Source organism: Oryza glaberrima, chromosome 4, assembly GCF_000147395.1.
Source record: "Oryza glaberrima chromosome 4, OglaRS2, whole genome shotgun sequence".
In the NCBI taxonomy this organism is placed as follows: Eukaryota; Viridiplantae; Streptophyta; class Magnoliopsida; order Poales; family Poaceae; genus Oryza; species Oryza glaberrima.
This window is the reverse complement of record NC_068329.1, coordinates 24938812-24950865: the sequence shown is the minus strand read 5'-3', so window position 1 is coordinate 24950865 and position 12054 is coordinate 24938812. Positions and strand designations below refer to the sequence as shown.

General features: G+C 48.0%; 2 protein-coding genes across 2 annotated transcripts; one reads left to right on the top strand and one right to left on the bottom strand.

Moving 5' to 3' along the window:
• The first annotated feature begins 3969 nt into the window (after window positions 1-3969).
• LOC127769712 (amino acid transporter AVT3B-like) lies at window positions 3970-5529 on the top strand. The gene has a single exon (XM_052295333.1). It carries the CDS (start codon window positions 4096-4098, stop codon window positions 5371-5373), a length of 1278 nt encoding a protein of 425 aa, XP_052151293.1. The 5' UTR covers window positions 3970-4095; the 3' UTR covers window positions 5374-5529.
• A 2897-nt stretch (window positions 5530-8426) lies between these two features.
• LOC127771872 (putative cis-zeatin O-glucosyltransferase) lies at window positions 8427-10656 on the bottom strand. The gene is made up of 2 exons (XM_052297817.1): window positions 9180-10656; window positions 8427-8681 (listed from the first exon to the last, which is right to left on the bottom strand). Exons 1-2 carry the CDS (start codon window positions 10568-10570, stop codon window positions 8612-8614), a joined length of 1461 nt encoding a protein of 486 aa, XP_052153777.1. The 5' UTR covers window positions 10571-10656; the 3' UTR covers window positions 8427-8611.
• Between the last annotated feature and the right edge of the window lie 1398 nt (window positions 10657-12054).

The following is a 12054-nucleotide window of genomic DNA, read 5'->3' as shown; positions in this document are numbered from 1 at the left end:
TGATCTATGCTTGGGTTGCATAGGATCCATCGATTTTGTCCATCTCCTACAGAGCTTTTATTTCGCCATCTATTTTCCTGTATTGGAAAAAGCAAAAAAAACACCTAGAAAAAACACGCGAGGGAAAAAATGTTAGAAAAAACAAGCAAAAAAACGAGCGAGAAAAAAAGCAAAAAGAAAACATGCTAGGAAAAAACTGTCAGAAAGAAATGTGCCATTTCTGAAAAATGGTTTGAGATAACTACGCATGAAAAAAACACTGTTCATAAAAAAACAAGCCGCTCTGAAAAAAATATCAGAAAAAACACTGTTTATAGAAAAAACCCGGATCGAAAACAATAGGATTCAACGCGAGAAAAAACCATTGTTTCTAAAAACAGTTTGAGAAAATCGTCTGACTCAACACGAGAAAAAAAACACCATTTCTAAAAAAGGGTTAGCGAAAACTATCCGACTCAACATGAGAAAAAATGTCGTTTGTAATAAGAACCGCTCCTAAAAACCGTCCAACTCAACGCGAGATAAAATTGATGGACGCTTGGGTTGGATATGATCCATTGATTTTTTTTTTCCATCTCCTTCATGGCTTTTGTTTCCCTATCTATTCTCCAGTATTGAAAACCATGAACGTCTCTATATGCAATTATCAGACTATTTTTGTTAAGTATAGCTATTATTCTTGATAACATAGATATAAAAATAATATTAAAAAATAAACATATTTTAAATTGTTATTTAGAGAAGAGTGCACAATGACTCTATTTTGTGTAGACTTGACCATGTAAGGCAGTGCATGATTTGATTGATCATGTTACTATTTGCACGAATGAGATTCGCTGTGGAGGCTAGAAATTCCCACATTAATCGGAGAAAAAAAAAGAAGAGTCCAAGTAGAAATGCAATCTAAAAATAGCTGAAATTCGGAATTAAAAATAAGGAATATCGAAAGAGGAGTCCATATAAGACCCTAATACGAGGTTAATCAAAATTCAAAATAAAAATAAAATAAAATCCAAAATTAGAAAATAAAAGGAGAGTCCAAGTAGGAATATATTTTAAAAATAACCGAAATTCGGAATTAAAAATAAGGAATATTGAGAGAAGAGTCCATATAAGAACCCAATACGCGATTAATCAAAATTCAAAATAAAAATAAAATAAAATCCAAAATTAGAAAATAAAAGGAGAGTCCAAGTAGGAATATATTTTAAAAATAACTGAAATTCGGAATTAAAAATAAGGAATATTGAGATAAGAGTCCATATAAGAACCCAATACGAGATTAGATAATATTCGGAATAAAAATAAAAATAAAATCCATAATTAGCAAAAAGAAAAGAAGACTTCAACTGAAATTTGGAATTAAAAAAAGCAATATTGAAAGAAGAATTCATATAAGAACCCAATACGAGATTAATTAAAATTCAGAAAAAATAAAATGATATCCAAAATTAGAAAAACCAAAAGAGAGTTCAAGTAGGAATACAATTTTGAAACAACTAAAATTCAAAAAATAAAAAATAAAAATATTAAAAGAACACTATACGGTATTAATTAAAATTTGAAAAAAAAATAAATTCTGAAATTAGAAAAATAAAAAAAATCAATTAGGAATACAATTTATAAACAACAGAAATTGATGATAAAAAAGACTATTGAAAAAAAAAAGACTATCTAAACACATGACAAGATAAATTAAGTAACAAGCCTATAAAAGAGTAGAGTGGTAGCGGTTGATACGACATATAAAAACTATTAGTAAAACACCAAATATAATCCAAATGATGATTAAAAGGAGGACGACAGGCAGGCCATAAAGCAAACGGGCATGGCGGTTGCCGGGACTTCTAGAAAGTAAAAAAAACCCATTGATAATCATATTCGATTTTTAAAATCTCAATGATAATAAAAAGGAGAAGCAGTGTGCGGGTGTATAGGACTTCTAGAAAATAAAAAATAAATTCCAACGATAGTTATATTCGATTTTTAGAATCCCAATGACAATAAAGAATAGGCCGTAAAGGAGTATAGTGGCATCGTTTGATAGGAATTCTAAATATTATAAAAAAGAAACCCAACAAGACAATAAATTCTAAAAACTACAAGGTCCAATTTTTAAAGGTTCGGAACTTCTAAAAAGTAAAAAAAACAATGATAATCATGTTTGATTTTAAAATCTCAATCACAATAAAGAATGGAGGCAGCGGATGAGCCATAAAGGAGTACAATGGCAAAGCCGCTAACGGTTTGGCGAGACTTATAGAAAGTAAAAAATGAACCCGAACGATAATTATGTTCGATTTGTAAAATTCCAATGACAATAAAGAGAAAAGACAGTAATTGGACCGTAGAGGAGTATAATGGTAGCGTTTGATGGAACTTCTAGAAATTATAAAAACGAAACCCAACAAGATAATAAACTCAAAAAACTATAAGATCCAATTTTTATTGGTTTCAAGGAAAATGTACAAGGAAACAGATCACCAGCAGATTAAACAGAGCATCTACAAGGAAACAGATCACCAGCAGATTAAATAGTATTTTGTGAAAGTGAAACGAGTTTAGCACTGTGCATTTACTATTTTGCATGCTAATTTGCATCAACTTATGAATTATTGGGTTCATCATGAAGGACAACCAACCAGCCCAGTCTTGCATGATGCAAGCTATGACTGTAGTGAGTCTGTGAGTTAAAGATTACAGAGTATTAGAATTGAACTTATGGCACTAGGGTAACTTTATTGGTGTTAGGAAACGAATGACAAAGAAACGATAAATAACAATAGATAAATCACAGAAGACACAAGATTTAACGTGAAAAATCCTCTCAAAGCAGGAGAGAAAAAACCACGGGCGCCGACGAACAATCTATTCAGGATAGCCCACTGGCGGTGGAACACCACCAACTCCCTAAATTCTGACATGTGGGCCCATTATTCATCCCCTCTTCAAATAGGTGTGCAGGGTCTGAAATTTGAATTAGAAATAGCCAGGGTTTGTGAATATGAGTATTTCTTTTCTATTTTTAGTGGTAGACCGAGCAAGCAAATAAAGAAGGATATAACAGAAGTAAGAGGTAGCAGCTGGTGTGACTTTTAGAAACTATATAATTAGAAATATGGTGATAGCTATTTAATAAATCTCAAGTAAAATCATACTTAAAAATATATATGATTTTGTTTGGGTGCTAGCTGCGCAAATGCGCGGGCCACCCAGCTAGTTCCTTTCAAAAGAAAAGTATTTTCCCAAAGGATAACTTCTTCGCCGAAAAATAGAAGGCAACTGTATTGGTTAATCGAGTGAGCAAGTGCATGCATCTCCTCCTCCTGGAGTAAATATTGCAGCATCAACGTCACTGCCCGTGTTGGCTCCTGGCAGTTGGCACGAACGCACACATACATGCATCTGGTTTCCTGAGCAGACCGCGGTCCTGCGTCTGACCGACGCGGGGCCCCGGGATCGCTGCTCGGCATAGGCCGTATCTCGCTTATTTGGTCAAGAGACATTAGCCGGGTGGTGGTCATCTGCCAAGATCTGCCGGTTACTTGCACTTTGTTCGGCTGCACTGCACTGCAGTCTGCACCCAACCAACCAGCCGGCTATAGCCGCTAGCCCACTCGTCAAGTGGTCATTCACACGAAAACTATAGCGCGTTAGTTGTTGGACTCCTATTGATCCTACCATCAACATGTTGCAAACATAATTTGGAACATGATGGAGTTGAAACCACAAGTTGCCTCGCGACCACACGCGCCGAAGAAGTGGCAGCTCCCCTCCCATTCCCAATTCGAGCCGAGAATCATCGTGCACCTCGTCCATAAACCAATCCAAAGCGACGTCACCACACCACACAAGTACGCCACATACAAGGTAGTAAGTCGTGAACCAGGCCCACGTTGTTTTTTCCGAGGAAAAGTCCACGAGGCTTCGTGGCTTCGCGCTTCGCCTTACTACAAGAGGGGAACGCGCACGAGGCGAGCCACGCGATTCCCCAATCTCTCCGACAGCGAGCTCCGTCGTAGGCTGTGCGCGGCCGCGGCGGCGGCGCTGGTCGTGTGCTTCCCAAATTCTCTCATTCCCCAGCGAGCGATCACCATGGGGCTCCACAAGGAGGCGAGCTCGTCGTCGTCGCGGCTCGACGCGGCGCCGCTGCTGCCGCACCACGGCCACGGCGGCGGCGGCGCGGGGCACCACCTGTCGTCGCAGCCCAAGACGTTCGCCAACGTGTTCATCGCGGTGGTCGGGTCGGGCGTGCTGGGGCTCCCCTACACCTTCTCCCGCACCGGCTGGGTGGCCGGGTCGGTCCTCCTCCTCGCCGTGGCCGCGCTCACCTTCCACTGCATGATGCTGCTCGTCGCCTGCCGCCGCCGCCTCGCCTACGACCACCCCAAGATCGCCTCCTTCGGGGATCTGGGCGCCGCCGTGTGCGGCCCCGCGGGGCGGCACGTCGTTGACGCCATGCTCGTGCTCAGCCAGGCCAGCTTCTGCGTCGGCTACCTCATCTTCATCTCCAACACCATGGCGCACCTTTACCCGGTTGGGGATTCGTCGCCCTCGTCGCCGCTCCTCACCGCCAAGGCGATCTTCATCTGGGTCATGCTGCCGTTCCAGCTGGGGCTTAACTCCATCAAGACGCTGACGCTCCTCGCGCCGCTCAGCATCTTCGCCGACGTCGTCGATCTCGGCGCCATGGGCGTTGTCCTCGGCCAGGACGTGTCCACCTGGCTCGCCAACAAGCCCCCCGTGTTCGCCTCCGCCGGACCCACGGAGATCCTCTACGGCCTCGGCGTCGCCGTCTATGCCTTCGAGGGCATCGGCATGGTCCTCCCGCTGGAGGCCGAGGCCGCCGACAAGCGCAAGTTCGGCGGCACGCTCGCGCTGTCCATGGCGTTCATCGCCGTCATGTACGGGCTGTTCGGCGCCATGGGTTACCTCGCGTTCGGCGCGGCCACGCGGGACATCATCACCACCAACCTCGGCACCGGGTGGCTGTCCGTCGCCGTGCAGCTGGGTCTCTGCATCAACCTCTTCTTCACCATGCCGGTGATGATGAACCCGGTCTACGAGGTCGCCGAGCGGCTGCTCTGCCGCAAGCGCTACGCCTGGTGGCTGCGCTGGCTCCTCGTCATGGTCGTCGGGCTCATGGCCATGCTCGTGCCCAACTTCGCCGACTTCCTCTCCCTCGTCGGGAGCAGCGTCTGCGTCCTGCTCGGGTTCGTGCTGCCGGCGGCGTTCCACCTCAAGGTGTTCGGCGCTGAGGTCGGGTGGCCCGGGCTCGCCGGCGACGTCGCCGTCATCGTCGTCGGGACCGCGCTTGCGGTGTCCGGGACATGGACATCGCTCGCACAAATCTTCGGTTCTTCCGATGTGTAAGCGGTTGACAGTAATGCAGACCAATGCGCAGGCAACGCAGCTAGTAGCTCATGTGTATACATTGAATTTAGCAGAAAAGAACATTCAGCTGGCATGCTGATTTTGGGCACGGTTCACGTGGTTCAAATTGAATACTACATAATACTCCTACTTCTATTTCCATTGCCTGACAATTGACATGCATCAAGTTAGGGAACTCAGTAAAATCCATATGGTTTTGGTCAGATATAGATTAGCAGATCACGACCAGATATACGAGATGTTCTTTTGAAAAAAAAAATCCTTTTTATATAGAAGTTTCTCTAAAAACTCAAATAAACATATTTTTCAAGTTTGTAGTAATTAATAATTAATTAATCATACGCTAATGGTTCATCTCGTTTTATATACCGTGAGTTCCCACACAACACCAGGAATGAACTTAGCCTAAGTCTGGTTTGGTTGTATACTAATCTTAGGTTGTGTTCGGAAGGATTTGTTCCCAACACGCACAGTGCGTACGAAAAACGGAACGGTTCATTAGCGCGTGATTAATTGAGTATTAGCTTTTTTTTAAAAAAAATAGATCAATATGATTTTTTAAGCAACTTTCGTATAAAACTTTTTACAAAAAAAATGCACTATTTAGCAATTTGAAAAGCATACGCGCGGAATACGATAGAGAGGGGTTGGGAACCCACGGTTCCGAACAAAGCCTTAAAGCGTTTTCATGCGCTATGGTCATCTACCCATCCTTGGAAATTTTCCTTATGTAAATTGCTCATCAAAAAATCTCTACTTGCACTCAACTTGATAAGTTGATAAGGAAGAAAGGTGCATGTTTCTTTGAGCTGTCAATGGTTGCTACATCTCTTTCTGGGGCACAAGTAATAATCTTCCTCTGGCAAAGATGAGTGCTAAATGCCAGTCCAATGGGATAGTTCCCTTGAAAAAGTGGCCAAGCATAGATGAATTGACTGCTGTTTCCATCATAGGACTTGGAGCACCCCATTTGGGCCATGCTATTGTAATTTGGAAAAAGTCCACTTTAGCCCATTATGTCTTTGATCTTGCAAAACCGTTTAAATAAGGTTCTTTGGCAGAATGGAAGGCTGGTTTTGCTGACGTGGCAAATTGACGCAGTCCACTCATGCTGACTAGACGCTTACATGGCAAAACAAATACAGCCCCACATGTCATCCTCTCCTCCTCCTCCTCCTCCCCTCTCTCTCTTTCTCTCTCCCCCCTTTCTCTCCCTCTCATCTCGGCACCCTTGTGCTGCTCAACACCGTGTTCGAGGACATCGTCTGGCTTCACCGCATCTCCTTGTCACGCTCTGACGGTGATGACGACAACTTGTATTGGCTCCTCAACATTACGCAAAACGAGCTTGTACAGTTGTATTGTTCCTCATCTGGGACCACGTCGCGCGCCTGCACACCAACGAGGAGGAGGCTAGCGGCGCCAGGGACGGGTCATTGTTACCCATTGGTTTACCGGCTTTTAAAGGTAGCATTAGTCTTGCCTGTTTGCCACTGCTACTATTGAAAGATGTTTTTCAACCATGAAAATTGTGAAGACATTTTTGCGCAATCGCATTAGTGATGAAACACTTGAGGGATTGTGTTGTTTGCTATGTTGAGAAACAAGAATTGATGAAAGTTACCAAAGTGCAATAATTTGCCGATTTGAGATCTTAAAGGCACGCAGACAACCATCTTGAAATGTATTTTTTTTCACATTCTCATTCTCGATACATATTTACATTATGTTTTTTACTAAGTGATCTCTTCTCTTTTCTAGACAAAACAATATGTGGTATTGGAGGTTTTTATCCTTTCTTGTTTTGTAATGGTGGATTAATATTTCAGTGAGCATTTCATTCCTATGCCTTTTTATAACTCTACGTGGTAGTTAATTATATACTCTATATGTCATATTGGTTATCAATATTGTGTGTTGTCTAGAGCTATGATATGCATAGGACCCCGAATCATTTTCGTTCTGGGTTTGCCACTAGACAGGAGGGTGGAGGAGGAGGACGGCTGGCGTTGTAGGCGGCACCGCATCTCTTGGGAGAGAGTTGATGGCAGCGGCCGATAGGAGAGGTGCGTGGTGACTGGCGAGGAGAAGCTCGAGGACCGGCGGACGCATCCTCGCCCACCTCGACTCCCACCAGCCGCTCACGCACTTCGCCTCTCTCGAGGAGAACCTTGTCTCCCACTCCGCATTGCTCGACAAGGCCTTAGCCGCCGCGACACCTCCACCTCCGAGTCCCTCGTGGTGTTGGAGGCCCATGAGGCCGCTGTCCCCGCGTGCCTCGACAAGACTGAGGCCGTGTTGTCCACGGATCCCCCGCTCACTGATTTTTAGGGCACACTCCAAATTGATGTGTGGTTTCATGGACGCCGCCGCGCAGGCGCTTCATGGCGGCATGCCAACGGGAGCTCGTCGCCGTTTGGAAAGAGGTTGGTCCCTCATTGTCACCACGTCGGTCGACCCATCCCGCCTCATGCTTGATGTCTGTCTTGCGAGGTACCCAACGAATGGTTGATGGTGGCGTCGTGGTGGTCCAGAACAAGGAGGATGTGGGTGAGCTGTGGCCTATCGTTGCCGGGGGTTCGCTCTTGTTGGACATGGAGCAGCGGCGGTGCAACGGCCGACGAAACGGCGGTGGAGGAAGCCCAGGCCGTGGCCCGACGGGCCCATGGTCTCTACTTCCCCGCTGCCGCCACACCAAACTTCTCTTCCTTCCCCCTCCTAGCAAGTTGCTCGCTGACCTCCTCCGCCGCTGTCGTCGGGCATGCCGTAGACCAACCACCATCTCCTTGTCCTCCGATTGCCCGTGCGCCTCCAGCTGCCGCCAGGACCGAAGGATGGGGAGGGAGATAAGGAAGAATATATTGTTTTCATTGACATGTGGGTCCCACGTGTTTTTTTTTGCCACATTAGCGCCACATTGGCCAAAACCACCCTCAATACTGCCTTGGGACAGAATGTAATCCAGTTTTGTAAGATTAGAGATATGTTATATATGGTATTCCGGTTTAGGGAGGTTTTAAAACTTGACGATAAGATGAGAAATCTCAAATGAGCTTTTTCCTTGTAATTTCATTGCTTAATGAAATATGCATTATCTAGAATTTTTGGCCTTTCCTATGGATCATGCATAGATGGATGTTTTACCGGTTCTCTTTTCCATCTTGTCAGCTCTTGGGTGAGTGGAGCTGGACGTGTTTGGGTCTACGTGCTCTAGGAATCAACGAAAAGGACCACACACATTGACAGTTTCTTCATATTCCTTCTTGTCTTTGTCATGTTTGAACAACCTGAGTTGCAAAGTTAATCAGAAAGTTCAGAGCAGAACACTAACCAGAACTTCAGGATAGAGTGGAGAGCAGCACTACAGCGCACAACCATGAGAAATCAGTGATATCTATCGAACACGTACTTTTAGTGGTAAATTGTTTTGTTATTTTGAATATTCTGTTAGATAAATCCGGCATATATATAACACAACGTAAATGTTATGAGAAATGAAAATGAGGAATTTTACAGTACTTTTTAAGGATGATAAAATTACTCAATGGAAATAGTTGGATATCTGATATCCCCAAGTTTACACCACCATATGTTTATTTGATTCAACCATAGAGTCGCATGATTTGTAGGACTGAAAACTATTTTACTAGACCCTGCTTAACTCAAATAGTCAACTATTTTACTAGACCCTGCTTAACTCAAATAGTCAAATTCAATACAAACTGCTACTACTGAAAAAGTTTAAAGCTGTATTTTTTTTTGACACGGGGTTATTCTTCGATCACCTTGTGATGTGAGCAATGAAGTCCTCCAGATCATTGCGCGATGAACGGACGGCATCACCGAGCGCCTTCGCGCGCTGCCGCACCGCCAATCCTTCATCGGAGGCCATCATCTTCTTGATCACCTCCTGTATAGTGGCCGCCGGCAAAACCTCGCCGTGCTTCTCCCATGGCCTCACTAGGAGACCTGCCTTGAAGTACTTGCACACGAGCTCCGCGTCCCACGGCTGGTCGGAGTGCATGGGCCACGCCAGAATCGGCTTCCCGTGGCTCATGCTCTCCATGGTCGAGTTCCAGCCGCAGTGGCTCATGAACGCCGCCGTGGCGCCGTGCGCCAGGATCTCCAGCTGCGGCGCCCACCCAGTGATCACCATCCCCGTGCCTTCGGTTTGCTTGGAGAACTCGGACAGAAGCTTGGCGTGCCGGGTCTCGCCCTCGCCGGTGTCCGTGAATATGTTGCCGCGGTCGGCGTCGCGCATGACCCAGATGAACCGCTGCTTGCTGCCGCGCAGTGTCGCTGCGAGCTCCGCGACCTGCTCAACTCGAAGAGAGCACGTCGTGCCGAACGACACGTAGAGCACAGAATCCGGGGGCTGCCTGTCGAGCCAGTCAAGGCACTCGTGTCGCCGCCGGCCCTGCTCCGACGAGCCCGTGTTGAGCAGTGGGTTCAACGGACCGATTGCGAAGAGCTTCTTGCCGCCGGCAGCCAGAGTCTCAGCCAAATCGTCGATGAAATCGCCCTCGAGCGCTCGGCTCGCGTTCGCGAGGATGCCGGCGCCGGACAAAATCGATTCCGACGCTCGGGCACGTTCGCTCGCGTAGTCCAGGAACTCCTGCGTCATGTAGGTTTCCAAGGGGGCATGATTGAGGCCGTTCTCACGCAGGAGCCGATGCCCGGTGTCTATGTGCAGGGCGAGGGCCGACACGGCTACGCAGCTCACCGGGAACGCCTCACCGTTGGGCAGCCGCGCCGCCTCCTCGACAGCGAAGGAATTGATGGTGTCGCACACGACGACGACCCGACGGTGGGAAGCGGATAGCTCGTCAAGGAGCGCCGAGAGCGGGGCGCGCGCGTCCGCGGTGTACGCCTCCCAGAGGGGCATGAGGTGGGAGGGGAAGGGCGTGTCGGCGGTGGGGTCGGGAGGCGGAGAGACGTACGTGGAGATGCCGAGGTCGTGGAACTGGACGGAGAGGAGGGCCTTGTCGTCCCAGCCGTGCACGCGCGCCCGCGCCTGGCGGAGCTGCGGCGCCGGCGCAGCGTAGTGGACCGCGAGCCCGTGCGACGACGACGCGAGCTGGAGCGACAGGTGCAGCACCTGGTTGAGGTGACCCTGCGCCGGGAACGGCACCGCCACGATGGCCACCTTGTTCGCCGGGTTCCCCTTCTCTGCCATTCTCCGTGCCTATCAATGCCTGAATGACTGAGCTGAAGGCTGAATGAAGCCTGAAAGGTGTTAGCTGTTTTAACGACTAACGAAACGTAATTGGCCGCTGTCCAGTGCCCACTAGCTACACTAGCTGCCCACTAGTACGTGTCCACGAAAAATCTATCGACTGAATTTGTGGCTGATTTCAGTCAAATTTTTTACACCGTCCGATCGGCATGCATAGTGCTAGGCATCTCATAGCGTATTGGATCTACTTTAATATTTGTGCATGGGCCTTCCGTTCAGCTAAAGCAATGAGTGGGCTATAGTTAGTTTGGCCCAAAGTTTTTCATTTAGCAAAGGACTAAGTTCAATTTAGGTCCCTTAGCTTGACATGGAATCTGATTTTCATCCTAAACTGCAATACCGGATACAACAGTCCCTCAACTGTCAAAACTCAAAACTAGTGCAAATAAGGTCCTAAGCCGGTTCGGATGGCGGTTTCGGCTGATGTGCCATCTACGTGGCTGATTTGACTTGGTCTTCATCCTATGTGACGGTGATAGCAAAATATCAAAATTAAAATTAAATCAAAAGGTGGGACCCACATGTCATCGAGTGTTTAGTTAAAAATACAGTGGGACCCATGGCCACCCATTTTTTCTCCATTCTTTTTCTCTCCCCCTTTCCTCGTTGTCATCACTGTAGAGACAACATCGCGGCCGCCGCTGCGAGCGAGGAGACGGCGTCGACGACGAGGAGTAAGCTCGCGATACCGGAAACGCGGTCGCTGGCGGAGCTCTGGGGCGGAGCAGAGGGGTGGGCGGGTATCGTGGCGAAGCAAAGTGGCCGTGGGCCACGGGCGGAGCAGTCAGGCGGTGGGGGTGGTCCCCCTGGTCGATGGTGGTGGCGGTCGGGTCTAGCAATGACGAGGGACAATGAAAAGGCACCCAACGTCCTAGGCAGAGTGCGGCGCAACGAAGGGGACGAGGCCGGCATGAGCAGATTGGCTTGAGCGGCAGCGGTGGCGGGTCCCCCTGGAGCAACATCGACCCACCACCGCGGGAGATGCGGTGACCGAGATCCGGAGAGGACGGCGCAGTGGTGGAGAAGCAATGGAGTTGGGGGTGCCGAAGCCGTGGAGGACGATGCCAACGATGACTCGGGTGGAGCAGGGGTGGAAGGCGGGACGCGGTGCCAGGGACGTCGTCTTCCATGTCGTGCCTGCCGACGCGGCCACCGTGGCAATGACGATGGACGAGGGCGTGGGGTGTCCACCCGATGTGGATCCATGGCTCTCAAGGCCATCTCTCGCTGCTCCCTTCCCTCCGCGGCGGCGTAGCCCTAGATAGCGTTGTCGAGTTCACCATCGACTAGTGCGCTTGCTACCCCAGGTCCACCGAAGGCCTCTCCTCCGCCGCTCACCACCTCAGCCGTGTGCCACCGACCGCATATGGGGAAGGAGAAAGGGAAGAGGGGAGGAGGAGAAGGGTAGGCTAAAGAGTAGAGAG

Excerpts from the sequence above, each read along its gene's own strand:
- LOC127769712 (XM_052295333.1), top strand. The coding sequence starts at position 4,096 with ATGGGGCTCCACAAGGAGGCGAGCTCGTCGTCGTCGCGGCTCGACGCG.
- LOC127771872 (XM_052297817.1), bottom strand. The coding sequence starts at position 10,570 with ATGGCAGAGAAGGGGAACCCGGCGAACAAGGTGGCCATCGTGGCGGTG. Across the intron at positions 8,682-9,179 it reads TTCATTGCTCACATCACAAG|GTTGTTCAAACATGACAAAG; the intron begins GTGATCGAAGAA and ends TTTGCAACTCAG.